The following is an 18027-nucleotide window of genomic DNA, read 5'->3' as shown; positions in this document are numbered from 1 at the left end:
GGGGGGGGGGGAGGTGGGGTTCGGTTCAGCACTATATGAGACCCTTCTACAGTTCTACTAGCATCTTCCTATGGGAAGACACCAATTGGATTCTCTTCCAACCAACAAATAAACATCAAAACTATAAATCTGGAGACACAAATAGAATGTAATGTGTGCTCTACCAGCAATCGGTTTTTCATCTTCTGCACCAAAGAACAAATACAAGTAGAGTATGATGTATCTGTTAGGTCTCGTGTCAGCTAGTAATACAAGTTGGAATACAACACGGCAATGTAGCAACATTTGGGTGAGTACAGACAGGTCGGCCACTGATCCTTCTTAGTTTGGTTGATACAATACAACAAGCGTGCTCTCCGATACATGAGCTCATTTTCACTTCCCTTCTTCTATATCTGTTCTCCCAACTATATTAGATGTCTTCTGCGAAGTGAATTAAAAATATGTCGCAATAAAAGAGATGAAAATCCTGGGAGAACCACAAACACTCTTCTTGCTGCTTGGGTCTCAAACAACTTGCCTCGCTCAGGAGATCATGACGCCCACTTTCCTTGCGAAGTCGTCATCATCATCCTCCAAGTCGTCGTCGTCGTCTTGGTACTCCTGGTACTCATTATCCTCCTCAGCGTTGACGTCAGCTGCCTCGTAGTCATAGTCTTCTGCTGCTGCCTCTACATCCTGGTGCTCCTCCAGCTCTTGACCTGCGGCAGTGTTGGCGTCAGCCGCCTCGTAGTCATAGTCTTCCGCTGCTGCCTCTACATTCTGATGCTCCTCCAGCTCTTGATCTGCAGCTTCATCGTCGTACGCCACATCGTCTTCGGGATGGAAGGCTTCCTCTTCAGCTTCTTCTTCTTCTATATTGCCCTCCATGTTCTCCCCAACCTTGTCGTTTGCTAAGATCTGGGATTCTTCGTCCACTCCTGCAGCATCATCGTCTTCCTGTATGCTCCCAGAGTGGGCAGCAGCATTTTCAGAAGCCACCTCTCTTTTTCTCTTCAGAATGGCACTTAGTGGCTTTGGACCTTCAAATGGAGCAGGCTCCCTGCTCGGAATTATTCCTGAAGTCATACGAGATGAGCTGATGCCCTTGACAATGGCATCTTCTCCTGATGAGCTGCCAACACCCTTCTTTGCTTTCAACTCGGCAAGGCTCTTTGGACCAGCAAAGTTCAATGATTCAGCATCCTCAACAGTACTTGCCTTCACCACCAAGCTCTTTGCACTATTACCCGGTATCTCCTCAGCTGATCTGGCCTTTAGCCTTTCATGAAGCTTCCCTCGGAGGTCCGAGTGCTTTGGTGGTGACAGTCTGCCTCTAGGCCCTCTATCCCACTCCTTCTCCGAGCGTGACCCAAGTCTGTCAAGGGATGTCTCTCCAGGCAGTCTTATTCTATCACGCAATCGAGATCGGGAGAGGGGGCCATCATGCTCTTCACGTCGCCAGCGATGTTGGTCATTACGTTCACCCTCAAGGTACGCGTCATTCGCATCAGGGGCCTCAGTGGATCTTGAATTATTATTGAGCTTTCTTTGCTTCAGTAGCCTGTGGCGCAAATCCGAACTACTGGCAGCCACAGCAGGCATAGGTTCTCTGTGGGAGATCCTTTTCTCTGACGACAACCTCTCGGCTGAACCTCTGTGTGACCTTTCTGGTTCATAGCCACCATGCGTTTGCCTCGTGATCCCAGTACCATTAGTACGATGGTGGTAACTGCTACGGTTTCCCTTGAATGAATGTTCAGAGTCATCATTGACACCGCCAACAAGAACACCAGAAGCAGCGGAAGGTTCCCTCACAAATTCGCCCACCTCCATACCATCCTCAGTTAAGTCATCTTGGACTGGAGGCTGAGGTTTGTGATGCTTTGTTGAACCAGATTGCGCATAAGAATTACTGTGATTCTGAAAAATTCTTGACAAGTGATCAACCCTACTCGTCACATGTTGCTTCTGAAGTGGTTTAGCATCATGAGCGCTGAGCTTCGACTTGTCCGGTATGCCTGCAGGCGTATTCTGTTGTGGTGAAGGGCTGGGTTTTGTCCACGAGTTCTTCAACTGAGGATTAGGATGCAAAGCAGGGGTGAAGACCTTGGCAGGCGCCACAGGCTGTGGAGCAGGGTTCCCAGCAGACTCTGGCCCGTGCGAGAAGGCACACCTGTCCCCTTTTGCGCACATGCCTTTCTGAAAGTAATAACACGGGACAGCCTGCTTCGCAGGAACAGATCCGTGGGCTTGAGCTGGAGCAGAAACTTGGGGCGCAGGCTGTTGAGGAGCCCGCGGAGTTGTTGGTGCTCCGAGCAGGTTGTCCAAGGGCTGAAAGGGAGATATAGCATGCTTCTTCTGTTAGTAATGAATGGGATTGAAGAATAATGGTAGGGATGGAGGCTAGGGAAGGGAGTACCGGGTGCCTGAATGAGCATTTAGGATTGGCGCAGTTGCCATTGAACCAATACCAGCAGTCCCTGGGATTCATCCTGGCAGCATCGCTATGACGGAAGTCGCATTCACTTCCCTGCATGCAGGAGATGTATGAGGGGTAATTGCTAGAAGCTGCAGTGCCATATATGGATCTAGCAACTAGAGTGGTGAGAGTAAGCAAGCAGATCTAGTAGGAGACTAACAATAGCAAAGCAGCGTATACGCATGTATTTGATTTGATTTACAGAAGGGTGAATGCTGGGGTAGCTAGAAACTAATAATTGTTACTTGAGCTAGGAAAAGGAGCTAATACGCATATAATTGTTACTCGGATGAGATGAATAAGAAGAAGTGATCTAGAGTAACTAAGGCATGCAGAGGTAGTAGTAGTAGTAGTAGTAGGTGGAGAAATCGATGGATCCATCACCTTGTCTTGCGAGAAAGAAAGAAAGAAAGAAAGAAATGAGCATAGCAGTGGGTGGTAAGTACCTTGTTGCAGGTCAACGGGGAGGCGAGGAAGTAGATGCAGTCGGTGTTCCTGCGGCGGCGCGCCTCCTCCTCGTCGGGGCGGGCGGCGGCGGAATCCATGGATGAGATATTGAGATGCGGGGGGGGAGCGGGAGGGGGAATCCGAATCCGGCCAAAAGGTGGCCGCGCTGGATGGAGCTCCCTCGTCCTCCTTCCTTATTTGTAGCTAGGGCCTTGTTTAGTTGGGGAATTTGGGAGGTGCCAAATTACTGTTACAGCACTGTAGCACACTGTAGCGTTTCGTTTGTATTTGTGAATTATTGTCCAAATATTGACTAATTAGGCTCAAAAGATTCGTCTCGCAAAGTACAACAAAACTGTGCAATTAGTTTTTAATTTCATCTACATTTAGTACTCCATGCATGTACCGCAAGTTTGATGTGATGGGGAATCTTCTTTTTGCATAGTGTCAAAGTTGGGAGTTGGGAGTAACTAAACATGGCCTAGGAGTAGTAGATAGATGATGCTGATGAGTGAGCGAGTGATTGATTAAGCAGCAGCAGCAGGAGGAGGAGGAGGATGATTTCCATCAATTCCCTCCCTCTTTTTTTTTTATTTGTTCCCGAGGAGGATGGGACGGGATGGGATTTGTTTGTGGTCAGCAGTCAGTGCTCTCTGCCTCCTCAACTAGGGCAGGCAAGGCAAGGAAGGATTTGCAAATCCAAGTGATAACCTTGATAGGCTACTGCCTCTGTGGCTGCCTGCTACTCCTACTACACTAGCCAGCCGATCGATCCCGGCTAGATCTGCATTGCATGCATACATGTAACGGTCTGCTCTCTTTGGATCTGGTGATAGATACTTCCTCCTGCGCTTGATTTGGTAAACAAAGGAAAGGGCTCAAACATACAGGCTCGCTTTTGCCTTGCCTTCCTTATCGCATCATCATAAATAAAACAAGCAAAAGATGAGATGTGTCTGAATGAGGCCTGGCCCACCCGGTTCACAGGATAACCCACCAACCCACCCACAGGCCACGGCACAGCACCCATACGTGATAATACGATACCTGCACAGTACCGCACAGGCAACACATCAGCAATAAACATCAATCATCAGTCCCTTCAATTTTCCCAGTATATTAGCACATCATGTAATACATACACCACAGATAGACAGACAGACAGAAAGAAAGAAAGAAAGTAAGTTTCATGTTTGGTTTCCCTAACCAAAACAACAATAATACACAATTAATTCTGAAACTATACATTGGACTGCAGTCAACCGCTGCCCAGCCATGACTCAAAATTGTGCATCAGCCCACCCCAGTTAAGAGCAATGCTGTACAAGTACAATACAAGGCTGCCATCCATCAACCAACGCCTCTACCCGATGTTTGCCACAAAGGGCACCAGGCGCTTGTGATCCCTCTTACGCCCAAGGGCACACGTGTCCAGAACCCGTCCAAGCAGCAGCCTCGTGTTCTGCAGCGCAACATCTCGCGCCACCACTCCGCTATCCGCGGCGCTGCCACCGCTTTGCCCCATCAAAGACCCCAATCCTGACCCACCAGCATATTGGAGCGGTCCACTCCTAGCCTTGAAAGACGACATGCTCTGAAGAACCTTCTCCCCAGCCCCATGTCCATTCTCACCAAACCCAACTTCCTCGCTTTGCCCCCCAGTCACGCCGCTGCAGCTCCGCAATAGGGCCTCCAGCACATTCAGTGCCTCCGAGCATAATGTGCTCTCCACTAGTTGCGACACAACATTATACACCTGGGGTATCTGGGATGGATCCACGGGGGTTTGCTGCAGCAGCGATTTAAGCATCAAAAGAACCACTCGCTGGTAATCCAAAGGGCCCCTCTCCAGCAGCCTCAGCAGGTGCCCAAAGGCCAACGATGAGTGCTTAGGGAACCACTCCGCACAAATTGCTGGCGAAGCTCGCGTAAAAAGATCTTCCAACGACATGATCTCCCCGTACGAATATGCTCCGAACACTTCAGCTAGATCATCCAAAGATTTGGCACGACACCATACTGAAATATTGGATGCCACATAGTAAGCTTTCTGGTTCTGCTCTTGCAGAGGTGAGGCTGGCCCAAGGGAAGGTGCTTGTACTTCCTTCGTGAGCTGCAAACCGAGCCATGGAAGAAGGCCTGTGATGTGCATCAACAACCTAGTCTCGGGGCTCCCAAATATAGAATCACATGTAGGTATCGTGATCCTAGATAGCACCTCAATTGCAGATCCATGGCTAACAGTGGACATGAGCCCTTTCAGCACCAGCGGCTGCACCCCTTCGAAAGCAGGGACCTTCCCAGTCTCGGTTACAGATAGCAATCTCTCTGAAGTAGTTCTAGACTCCAGCCTGTGGAGGTCAGTTACATACCCACTGATGTCAAACTCATCACGTGGCATGCTTGAGAGCAAAACATTTTCTGTTGTCCGGTCACGGAATGTCAAGCGATCAATTACCCTACAGAACAACTCGAGCACTTGGCAGTATATATGCACAAAGTCGGTATGCATCAGTGCAACACAGCCCCAAAAGAGTTGCGGGTAAAGTATAACCTTCTCAGGCTCCATGTTCTCAACCATAACTTGTAATGTCAACAATATCTCCATCGCAAAACCCAGCACAGCTGGAACAGGATTACCCAAGCATCTGTGGATGCATCTCAGGAGCAATACACAGCTATCACTTTTAACACTGGGACGCAATGCACGATATATCTGGTGCGATCGACAAGCCAGGTGACGAGATGTGCACTCCATGGCCCACTTAAGAGCTTCAGAACCCCAAGTTTCACGAAGGTCCCCCTGAAAGAAAATAGCACTAACCATGCTTTGCACAAGTGCTGATAAGAGTGAAGCGCTAGGAAGTTCGGTCCGGACAAGGGTAGGATCCTCGTTCTCCCACATCAGGCTGCCCCTTTTAGACTGAATGTATTTTATCAAGCTTACCACATGATGCTTGTTCTCTCGTTCACTACTTTCAACCTCATATAGTTCAAGATGACGGCCAGCAAGTGAATAGAGGAGATTCACGAGCAAGTCCTGGCAATGCTCGAGCACAATGTCTTCTGAGCTATCCATCGAAACACATGTGACATGGAACAACAGAGGTAAATTTTCACGAAAGTCTTCATCATTTTCATAGGCAATTTCAGCCAGAAGAATCAAAGCTATGTCAGCACGCGAAAGCAAGTGTTGGTGCCCCTGCAATGCTGACTGGAGCTCATTGGCGTTGATCCCATGAACTCCACTGCCCCCTTGATGCAAAATATCATCGGTTGAGTTTGGGGTGTCAAAGTAGTAGTCACCACTATCTCTGGAAACATGACGGCTCCTCAGATTACCAGCAGAGCTTCGAACACCCATCAATGGCCCTGACATATTCATTAATGCTGGAAGCAGCTGGCCTGATCGGCCTGCCGTGGGGTTTGGAATGCTTACCTCAGGAGCCAATGGGCTCAGTGGGCCAGATACACTTCGGCCAGTAACTGCAGATGTCCGCCAGCTCAGGTTTCCACTGACATTTCTGACGGCACCATCAAGGGAACCACGAACAAGAAGGGGGGACATGTGAGGCTGGCTATCAATGACTGTTGAAACCTGAGAGGCAGTAGGCCCTTGAGAAAACTCCAATACAACATTTGCAGAGACATCAACCTTCCCAGGCCTGACTGGTTCCTCATTGTCCTCGAGCATTCTCTGAGATAACTCACAGACCAAGTGATCAATCGTCTGTTGTGGGCAAATCCGAGCAAGATAAAGGCTGACACGCTTTGCAACAGAAAAGTAAGTAGCAAATGCACCAGTGATCTCTGCTGATGGATTGGCATCACAGTCCTCGATCCCTCTTGTGATCAAGAAGTTCAAAACTGGGATGATATTGCGAGTATTGCTTGCAACAGTGCTCCAAAGTTTCTCAATCTCATCAGGAAACTGATCACCATGTTTCCATGTCACATAATAAAGACTTTTCAGTAACCTCTCACTCCAGCCAGATTCCTTTAGTCTCACAAAGTTGAGATTTTCTATCCAAGGAGCCATGCAAGTAAGGACCTGATGCTGTGCAATAATGTCCACTGCATCAAGCTGGCGCTGCATTATCTCCTCACATAGATGCTCACTGAGCTCAGGATGGTCCTTGGCAAGCTTTGAGGACAGCTTATACTGGAATTGTTGGTAGGAATCCGGGAGGTTGCCAACAACAGAAGCCCGGTAATGCCCAATACCATCAGTATCATCCTCAGCCCATTCACGAAGAGAAAGCGTCTCCAACATCTGGAGGGCACTGTCACGGATCAGTTTTGTTTGATCAACCACCTTGTAGAGGATCAAGCTCACAAGTCTCTGGATTTCACATTTTGGAATCTCTTGACGCATGTAGACTTCAGCCAGAACACTGAAATAGCCATCTGCAATTAGAGGATCTGGAGAGTAGCACTGCAAATTATTGATAAAAATCAGCGCCATCAAAAATTAACAGCTGGTGGCACGCACATAAACAGAATAATGCCCAAGTCATTGAAAACATATCATATACTTTTTAATCAAAGTGAAAAGTCTGTTTTGCCTGAAAGAAAAGAAACTTCTTGAAGGAGATATGAAAGAATAAACAAAGAATGCTACTCAAAGAAAGAATAAACTTTAGTGTAAATTAACTTGTGCAGGATAAAGCAGTTAGCTCAGGATTTAATTTATGCATTGGTCTGATAAGAAAACTTTAGCATGAAAAATTCTTAGAGCAAGTGTAACTATTCCATGAGATATATGATTTGAACAACATCGCAAATATGTATATAGTCTACCTGCTAAGATATTCAGAAAGTGGACATAACAAATATAGGCAGCTTACCTGATCTATGCAAGCAGGAAATAGGTCCAAATTTGTCTGCAATATATTCTTCAGTGCGGTTTTTGCTAAGAGAACTCGAAAGTGGCTAGTTTTCTGTTTGTCCCTTCCACCAAAACGTCCTCCATCAGTATGCTTTGAGTACGACGGAGTTCGTGGATCAACTGGTGAATGCCCAAAAGGTGCCCTTGTAGATGGTTCCATGAATAAACTATTAATCCATGATATCACCCGGCCAGTCATCTTTCTTGCATTATCATCAAAACAAGGCCCATAAAGCAATGAAGCAACAGCATTCATGGAAGCCCAGTTAATAGCTTCCAACTGCTCGGCCATTTCCCTGTCAAATGCAAGTTTGTCAAGAGATTCCCTTGACCTAGTATGCTGACTAGTTTTATATCGCTCAATTTCACGGCGATAGTCACTGCTGCTTTCCTGTCCCCATGAACTACCAGAATCCTCACTCCAGGTAAGAAGAAGATCAAAAAGCCTCTTACGCATTCTGTTGTCAAACCGTTCAGATTTTGCATCAATAAACTCTGGACCTAGATATCTCAGGACAGATGCTAATGCATATCGCAGAGGCTGCAAGTCTTGAAAGCTATCGGGCAATGACATGTTGATTTGGCGGTATGTTTCTTCAATGAACTTTATAAAATGCAGACGGAGCACAGGCTTCCGACTAAGCATCCCTGGCCAAACCTTCTCAGCTATCATTCGGTGTATATTTGCAACATGAGTGCGCAGGTCCTCGCGGCGGGACCTGGGATTCTGATGAACCAAACACAATAAGCCATCAGATAGAGAGTATTTGAATAACTGTGCCTACAATCTTCATCTACATGATTTAAAGAGATGAGTATAGGGTTTTTCTTTTGTCAATTTAAGTCACAAGAGCAATGCCCATTCTCAAGCAATAAACATACAGATGTCAGAAATATGGGTACCATATTTTACAAGTTACAATACAAGTTAGTACTACTATTGTATGTGTTAGGAGAAAGTTCACTGAATTTCATTAATATACTGACTTTTAGGAGAAAGTTCAGACACTGTACCTTCCATTTAGGTTTTCCTTCTGCTTCTGATGACACCTCCTCAAGAAAAGCTGACAGCTCACCAAACATGGTTTCGCATACTTCTAAATGCGAGTGACCAAGGGCAGATGTAGCAGCAAGCTGCAGACAAAGAAATCATCCAAAGGGGGGAAACAATTCTAAGTATATGTTCACTACTCACTAATCAGATAACTGTAGAATATGCTGAAAGTGCATATTCAATTGGAGTTTACTACACAGCAAACCTATTGTGGAAGCCAAACAAAGAATACGGGTAGGAAGGACAAGAAAGAACAAACTGCAGTAATATGCGATTGCAACGTAATATGCAAGGCAGGATAAAACAATGCAAAATTAATCGTTGCATTAACTTACTGCATATCCTTCTGAACCATGACGCAGTGATGGAAAAATCATATGGAAGACTTCTCTTGATGCTCTGAGGGGAAGTTCTTCTCTATTATCAGGTGGACAAGAGCATGCAAACATGGCATATATCAACCATTGGTCAAGTTTAGTTTCAGTATCTTGTGACTGCTGAGCCTTTCCACCGAGTTCAACAGGAGTAATCTGTTCGAGTCTCCTAATGACCTCTACTCTGTAGAGTTTTACAGTAAAGTTAATAAGACAACCAAATATAGCGCATCATACAATCAGTGCAGAAAATAGTGTTTCTATGGGATGAGCAAGCGCCAACCAGTTCTTAAAAGATACAAGCAAACAAGGAAAAGCGATTGGGCCTGAAAGAAAGAGTCCAGCTGATTTCTAGAAAACTAATATTGTTCTGAAACAAAAAAAATCATTAATAAACCAAGGCAAGGTTGTGTATAACCATTCCATTTGTTATATTAGGCTCTCAGCCAACTATCCATCGGTACCCACCATAGCACCAGGTCATGACCATATTCTGAGCTTCAGCCCAAGATGTAACTACTAGTTTTTGGATTCAACTATTTAGTAATTAGTACACCAGATTGCAGGAAAGCAATGCCTGATTGAACTCCAGAACGTAAGGTCAAAGTTGGCATTAGAAGGAAATAAATAAGAACAAGTAGCATTCACCATATAAAATCGTGCATGCAAAAATTCCAATAAAAAACAGAGTTCTTACCTTGCATCCTGCACAGAACTAGGACAAAGTTCAGCTGCATATTTCACAATTTCACTGAGGTAGCGCGCCCATCTGCTTTTATCTACACTCTCCAAAATGGATTGAAGCGTCACATCCAAAGGAATAGGGTCCATTTCACGTCTTAGATCATAAGGCCGCCCTGGATCCCAATAACAGCTTTGAACAATGTCTTCCTGTGAATTAATAAAGACAACTTTACGTTGTGGTATCCTTTCTTGTGTGATCAGAGATTGAAAAGAAAAGGAAACAAACAGTTTGATGATAACACTTGTTCCAACAAAATCTTAGGCCCACAGGAACATGGTAGCTCCATGGGAGTTTCGGAGGCAAGAGAAAATTACTATTGTGCATCTTTCCTTTCCTAAGAAATTTGAACAATTCCAAACAAGTTTTCTAGCGACTCAAAAGAAATTAACATCCAGAAAATGCCACATAATTTTTTTTAAAAAAAGAACTCACCCCATTTTCCTCTATGATGTCAATAATAAATATTGGCTCTGGTTCAAGTTTCAGTTTATTGTCACCCCATTCATTTGCCGAGTAATCCCTGAGATCATTTTTCAGCGCTCGAACACATCGCAGTAACTCCAAGGCAGTGAGCCTTATTTGAACATCAGCAGAACTGAGAAAGACAAGGCCAACAGCATCCATTTCTGAGGCACGAAATTCAGATACATCCCTGGGCCTATGAAAAGGAGACCTCTGTAGCGCATCGCCTCCTATACTAGAGCGTCTCACATTTTGTATGTCTTTTGCCAAAACTTCCTCAGATAGGCATACTCTCCACAACCGCATCAGCTCCACCAGGCGTCCAAGTGATGTTTGAATTAAAAGAGGAAATTCATCAGGAAGTTTCAGGATAAAGTTGGCCATTCCTTTCAACACGGCAAACCTACGGTTAGGTAGGAATCGTACAATCCTGTTCAACACTTGCACCGCTTCTTCACGAACACCAGGGTCAATACTTATGCCATGCTGAGGTATAATCTCAGTCATTTTATCATTACGGCCCACCTCCTCTATCAAGTGTGGGATACATTTAAGCACAGACCTGAAGAGTGATCCCTGAGATTTATCCTTCGTTACATTATCTGAAAAAATAATGTTAGAAATCATAGAGTAAATAAGAAAATGATAAACAACTAATACATATTGCTCCCATCTTTTACAATTAATACAACAATTTCTAGAGCATTCTCCAAACGAATAGACAGTAACGACAGAACTTGCTGAGTAAGTCGAAATATTGCTACATATAATGAGATGTAGCAGCATACCGATTGTTGCCTTTGATGATGTGAGAAGTGCTAGGCTATACGCCTTGTTGCAAGACCTTAATATTGACTCAATTGCTGACTTCACCTTTGGAATATAGTGCCCAATACCAAACACTGAAATTTGAGAACAAAATACAGTTACCACATTTTCAGATAAAGATTAAGGTTAAGCAAAACAAAACTACCCCAGTGCCCTCATTACCTTGGAGAACATCCAAGCCAACTTGTTGATTTGATGGAGAAACAACAATCTCGAGCAAAGCCCTAAGACCAACAACTTTTGCTTCACTTAAACTATCCGGTTTCAATAATTCCAATATCATATGATTCATTGCAAAATCCAGGTTGCTCTGAGCTAAGGTCACACAGAACTCAACAAGTTTATCGTGCTGCACATCTTGAGTCAGCAAGCCTTTCTTCAAAACAGTAAGTAATTGAGAGGTAACACTGTCTAAACAATCCCATACATGATTTCGCGGTTGGTAATCCGCATAAACATTCAAATAGAATTTTACTAGTCGATGCAGACAATCCAATGCCATTGATCGATGATTCTTGTCCTGTATAATAATGAATAATTCAGAGTTATTCCAAAAGCATCACAAAGGAAGAATATTAGGTTTCAGTGATCAGAAACATTGGAAATAAAATATTCAGTCATGAAATGTTCTGATATCATCACATGAAATTACTGTTCTCGTCATCATATCATATCATGTCTACAGAAAAAAAAATTACCTTGAGATACTTATACAGGATTTCCATATGCTGGGAAAAATTAGAGTTGAATGTATTGGCATCACCAAGACAAAGTAGAAGGGTAACCAGTGGAAAACCGACCTGGAATAAGATTCAGCATTGTTTATTAATAATGTTACCAAAATAATGGGAGAGAGAGAGAAAGTGAGGAGCTTGTTGCATTGTTCACCCACAAATTCTAAACATCGTTAACATGCTAAAGTTCACAAATAATTTTCACAATATTTCACACTGTGACATTCAAATCATCGTGCTCACAAACAGTGGAGCATGCAATAAGTTCAAAGTATGTTGGCCACCCACTTTACATTATCACATCAAATAGTTGACAAGATAAACCCCAAGCATGAAGCATGATTGACTTATTGAGTTTCTAGGTTTGAAATTTAATGTTTCATGAAGTGCTTAGGATCATACATGGAATTTGATCATTTATCCAATTCAAGAGACACAAGCAATATGGTCGCTTTCTTTGCAAGAAAAATAACAATCCAACCATTTTCAGAGTCTTCCGAAGAGAAGACAACACCCAGACTAATAAGCAGAGTTAATACATACTACTATTTGTACAGATGCAAGTACTAAGTATATAACTAGTTTTATTTCATCAACTTACAGCAACATGTTTGCTCTGCTTATCCATCCAATACATGAGCTGGACTCTTATTCGCGTGACAGCATCATACCAAAGTGACAATGCAGGTTCTACACCAAGTGGAGGCCAATGGTTCTTTCCACCCTCTGCAAGTGGGGCAAGTATACTTGAGAGCATGTTGCACAAAGCATGTTGCAATTCACTCTTTCTTTTGTTGGGAGGACGATTTAGAGGATTTGCTTTTGCAATGAAGGATACAGAAGCATTCAGACCACCCTCCGTCTTCACCTGAAAAAAGTAAATGAGTTGCAGGAACTAAAATGTTGTATACATCTCTCCACAAAACAGAAATACATTTCTTATACCTAGCCATAACTTTGAAGTGCACAGGCATTGCATATGGCCATTTTATCAGCAAACATTAATTCACAGATGAGAAAGTGAACAGGTAACCAATCTCCATATTGTACTCGTACAAGCAAATAACTTCGTATTGTAATTGAAATTAAGATTGAGTACTTTATGGATGCAGTGTGCATAAACAGAACCATAGGTAATTAGGTGCATCTGAGTAAACCACAACATCAATCCTGAAATAAGTAGTCTGGGACTATCATTTGCATGACTATTCTAACAATTTGGTCCATGGAGACTGGAGAATAGGCTTGGACATGGAGCACAGTAGCTCAATAGCAAGCAGAATTTCAACAGTCTATATGTGAGCCAAAAAATGCCAAGAAAAATAAAGACATGGACTTTGATCCTTACCAACTCCCTATCAACAAACACAAGTATGAAATTATAAAGCACTGGAGCTGTTTTGCTTATCATACCCCCAATTTAAGGTAGCGCATCCCATTGATTATGCTGAGTGTCTCACTTCTAAGGGCAGGTGTATCACTACGCCGTGTATTAAGCTCGATGAAAAACCTTTCTGTCACAGAGCTGAACCTGTATGAATCGAACATCGTAGGTCTCAGCAACTTGACACAATGCAACAGCTTCCATGTGATATTTTCAGTCATATACCTTATCCATGCGAGTCAAGAATGTAAGAAGCATACCTTATGCGTGATATAGCACCTAAAAGCTGCGCAACAAGATCTAAGAGTAGACCCCGCAAATCAACCAATGAAGGATACTCTACTTGGCTGACAACCCTGCAGAAAGTACAGAAGGCAGGGGACAAAATCAGCTTCCACAAGTATATAAACTCCAGCTGCCAATTAAAAGAAAAACAACAAAATGACAGGACCCAAAACGTGGGTGGATGCTGTTGAAATAAGACGGAAAACATTTACTATGCAGTTAACATTTGATTTTTTTTATTTTGATGAAATGTCAGGATAAAGTTGGGCTTATAAATGCAAAATACAAATTGGAGCGTTAGATGTATGCTACTTTTACCACTAAACAAACATGTTGGTGAAGGCAGTAAAAACCTTACCTGTCTGCATTAATTATCCAATCGTATACAAAATTTTCCAGGCCAATCCAAAGTTTCTCTAGAGAAAAATGAAGTGCAAGATGTCAGTCGACTACTTTGAAAAGTAACTCCGCAAAGAAGTCAGAGAAGAAAAAATGGAAAAACAAACAACCTGTTATGCCCTCTTGTGGACAGTACTCGGCAAACCGAATGCAGGCTGAACAGAATATGCACTCGATAGCAAGCTGAGTAAGGACAAAAGGCAGCTATGAAATTTGGTAACAAGAGGACTACTTGCAGCTATGGTATAATTTACAGAATGTGTGTCTGGTGTTGTTTTATTGATATACAACTGATGGTAGGGAACTAAGTGATCCTTACTATGAAAGTACATGGTCAATTGATAACAAACCTTCTTTTGGTATGTTGATGCATCATGAAGACCTTTTGGCGATTCACTGCCAAATAGTTATGAATAACATTTCAGTAAAAAGTAAAGGACTGCAAAGAGATTTCTAGGGTTGGCACAACAGTTTGTAGGCAAGTCTAATTGGTAAGCCACAAAGCTGAATGTGAAATAATCGGAACCTAATATTATAAGGTTGGAGATTTCACTCAGCATACCTATCTCTCCACCGAAGAAGAGCTTCCAAAAGAGGTAAAGGTGTGTGTCTAGCAACCATGGCGAGAGAATCCAGTACTTGCTCATAGCTTGGATCTGATGGCCGGAGGTATTGTCCATCCTGTTATTTTCAAAATTAGAATTAGATAAGGTTTCTGCCCATCTTGAAATCTTGACTCCCCTCATGCTATATGAAAATCGTGTAATATCTCCCAAAATGAATTGAGCGCATCTGGTATTTAACTAAAGGGTATACTGTGCCTCTAAATGGATGTACATATCAAGATCAGTACTTCATTAAGCTTCTCCAGCATGGAAAAAACTGACTAACATAAGTTACAGATAAAACCTAGCACGAGCGTCTTCATTAAGCCTTCTCCAATGTAGAATTGGGCATCTGGACATGCAGAGAGGCTACCAAGCGAAGAGTGGTGTGGAGTTGAAGCGAAGAGTGAAGTGCGAAACGCAGGCCATGAGGTGGTGGGAAATGAAATCGTGGAATACGAATCGGAGATGGGGGGCAGCTGACCTGAGCCTGCGCGGTCTCGATGCGGCGGCGGGCGAGCGGGAGGAAGCGAGCGAGGAGGGAATCGACGATCTGCTTGGCGGCGGCGCCGGCGCCCATGTCGGGCGGAGCGCTGGGGGGCGTGGGTGGCAGCGGCGGGGGGTATCCCCCGGCGGAGGCGGCGGAGAGGTGGTGGGAGGAGCGCGGGGTAGCCATCGCGGCGGGCCCGGAGGCCGATGTCGAGCTCGTCAGGTCGGACGGAGGACACGGACTCGAGTCGGGTGGGGGCTTGTCCGTGTCGCCTCCTTCCCTGCTGCCCGCTGCCCGCTGCCTGCTGCTGCAAAAACAAAAACTGCATCCTTTGATTTGGCCATCGCTATACACTGAATTTATGATTCAAACAAACACGCCCATGACTAGATAAACATTTTGACGGCTCGTGCTTTTGCCTATGAACATTTTGACGGCTCATCGCACGGCTTAGACCTTATGCTTTTAGCGTAGTTTTTTTATTATGATGGTTGACGTTCGTTATGGATACACTTTTACTCCTACTTATCTTTAATATTGACATACAAATGATATTATAAGTATTGATCATACTTAATAATCGGGCTATTTTCGCATATGTATTGTATTTTGGAGGACATGCTATTCTCGCATGAAATTTGACTAAATTAAAGCCTAATTGGATGAGGCACGGGACAAACGATGATCCAGAGAAAAACCAAAACTAGAGGTCCAAAAGGGGCCCAGGCCGATCGGCCTAGGGTCCCCAGGGCCTCATTCATGCTCATCTTCGATGAGAATTCTTCCAAAACGATTTAGAGGCTAAGTTTCATAAGATATGGCAAGTTGACTTCGGGATCAAAATGAAGGTAAGTGGCATTTTGGAAAGTTATCAAGATCCATCCTTATCCCGAGGTTATCGTTGAACCAGGCCCACATGCAAGTGTAAATAAGGTTCCAAAACATCGAAGGAGACTTAAGCACAAAGAAATTGGAGTTTTGGAAAGTTATCCACGAAATCAAGTCAACCCTAGAGATATTCGCGCAGCCCAAGATAGCATGATCTTTCAGTGCAGATTCGGAGACCTAAACGATCTCTAATGAAGAAAGTTTGACTACCAAGGTTGTGGTCATCGTCGAGAGCTTCGATTTGAATATATGGAAAGCATAATTTAGATTATGGAGCTAGAATATATACCCTCAAAATACCTGTTGCGCAGAGAAGTCCGAAATCAGACAGATTATCCTACGATGCTATTTTAGGAACCTTAACTTCGTTTCCAGGAAAGAATAAATACAAAATTTGAAGATCTTTTCGTGATACACAATTTAGACATCGGATTTGCCCTATTTGACGAACGTGGGAGATATGACGTTGGGAAGGAAGGACTGGAAAAGGAAATTCTAGGCGAGTCAAATTTTATGGAAATCAAGAATGCTTAACTCTCAAGCAAGGAGCTTGTGCAAGGGAAGGTGGAGCACGCCCCAAGGCTTCCAAGGGTATAAATATGACCCCCTAGACGTCCCCAAGAGAGGGGAGATCAGATTCGAAGCAGAAGAAGCTGAGGAACTTGAGGGACAACCATCTACATAGAGTTAAGGGACGAGCAGTTGTCCGAATGCTAGCTTAGGCTAGGCTATGGCCGGCGTGATCACCCTGCGAAGAAGATCCACGCCGGAGTTTAGAAGCTAGGATTCACAAGTTGCGGATATGATCTCGGTGGAGATCTTGTGATGAACAATCATTTATGGTGAAGTGATAGATTGGTTCCAATTCAATAGCGATCTATATGTCTTATTTTATGATTTCTCCTATTATGAGTTTACTTATTCCAATCTATTTACGTAGTAGATTGCATAGGGTGTTCTTGTAGTCACGGTGACTAGAATTGCATGTCTGATCTATCATAACAGGTAGACATGTGATTTATGTTCATGCTCTTAGACTGCTTGCGCTGATAGGCAGGATCATGACAGGATCTGATGCTGTGTAAGAGGGAATTTCGGGAGTCAGACCGAAGGTGGTGGTTTAAAGATGCTTTATATGAGAACCATGTGTTTGCTTGCCATTGTGGCGGAACCATCCGATATAAACTAGGTTAAGTGAGCCTAATCGCTGTCGAAACAGCAATTATCTGAAACGCACTTAAAACAGCGTAAGCATGGTAGTCTGTCGAGTGTCCCTAGGACGCCTCAAAACATCCGCGACGTGTTTCATAGCCATATATTAGGATCAACTACACGAAAGGAAAGTATCAACAAATATTACATTTTTATATACATACGAAGATATGAAGTATTACAAACCATAGATTGAAATAAACTTAACCGTGCAAGTTAGACCATTACTAGAGGTTTTAAATACAAACTAGTTCAAGGCAAATAATTATACAGCTAAGTTTTATTATAGGCTATCATGAGACTCGTACAATACCCTAGTTCTTCGGGACTTCTTCTTCAGTGGTCCCTTGTTGTGTTTCTGAAAACATCAACAAAGGATCCCTAGAGTACGAGGGTACTCAGCAAGACTGCCTCGATTAACCGATATAGATAGATTTAAAATACTGTATGATAACTTTATGGTGTACTAGCTGACTCACATTTCGCGAAAAAAAGCTTACTCTCAGTGGGACCTTAGTTTTGTCATTTTATTTCAGTTTAGTTTTTACCTAACAGCCTAGGTGGATAAAACTTTTTGAGCAACCAGGTGGAACTAAGTCATACAGCATATTCATTTCAGAAAAAAATACATCAAAATTGATAACACTATGGTGCTTAAGCGATGATCAAGTGCATTCATAATCGAGAATTGCGACGATCCGGGTCAATTTACATCTGCAGGAGATACCCGACTACCAGCCATGCACAACTATCCGGGTTGCACATAACAAC

The 18027-nt window shown here is 43.6% G+C and overlaps 2 protein-coding genes across 2 annotated transcripts; both read right to left on the bottom strand.

Annotated features, from left to right (window-relative positions):
• Positions 1–142: 142 nt before the first annotated feature.
• On the bottom strand, positions 143–3443 carry LOC101759922 (zinc finger CCCH domain-containing protein 19). Its single transcript, XM_004954462.3, has 4 exons — positions 3390–3443; positions 2908–3112; positions 2402–2512; positions 143–2313 (listed from the first exon to the last, which is right to left on the bottom strand). The coding sequence occupies exons 2-4, from the start codon at positions 3004–3006 to the stop codon at positions 526–528; spliced, it is 1998 nt and encodes a 665-aa protein (XP_004954519.1). The 5' UTR covers positions 3007–3112; positions 3390–3443; the 3' UTR covers positions 143–525.
• A 539-nt stretch (positions 3444–3982) lies between these two features.
• LOC101759239 lies at positions 3983–15425 on the bottom strand. Its single transcript, XM_004954460.4, has 17 exons — positions 15151–15425; positions 14624–14742; positions 14412–14457; positions 14172–14244; positions 14021–14078; positions 13638–13733; positions 13407–13524; positions 12595–12861; positions 11958–12059; positions 11422–11779; positions 11220–11333; positions 10402–11033; positions 9922–10115; positions 9186–9408; positions 8811–8930; positions 7756–8523; positions 3983–7343 (listed from the first exon to the last, which is right to left on the bottom strand). The coding sequence occupies exons 1-17, from the start codon at positions 15340–15342 to the stop codon at positions 4272–4274; spliced, it is 6552 nt and encodes a 2183-aa protein (XP_004954517.1). The 5' UTR covers positions 15343–15425; the 3' UTR covers positions 3983–4271.
• Positions 15426–18027: the final 2602 nt, after the last annotated feature.

Source organism: Setaria italica, chromosome I, assembly GCF_000263155.2.
Source record: "Setaria italica strain Yugu1 chromosome I, Setaria_italica_v2.0, whole genome shotgun sequence".
NCBI lineage: Eukaryota > Viridiplantae > Streptophyta > Magnoliopsida > Poales > Poaceae > Setaria > Setaria italica.
This window is presented reverse-complemented; position numbering and strand designations above follow the sequence as displayed.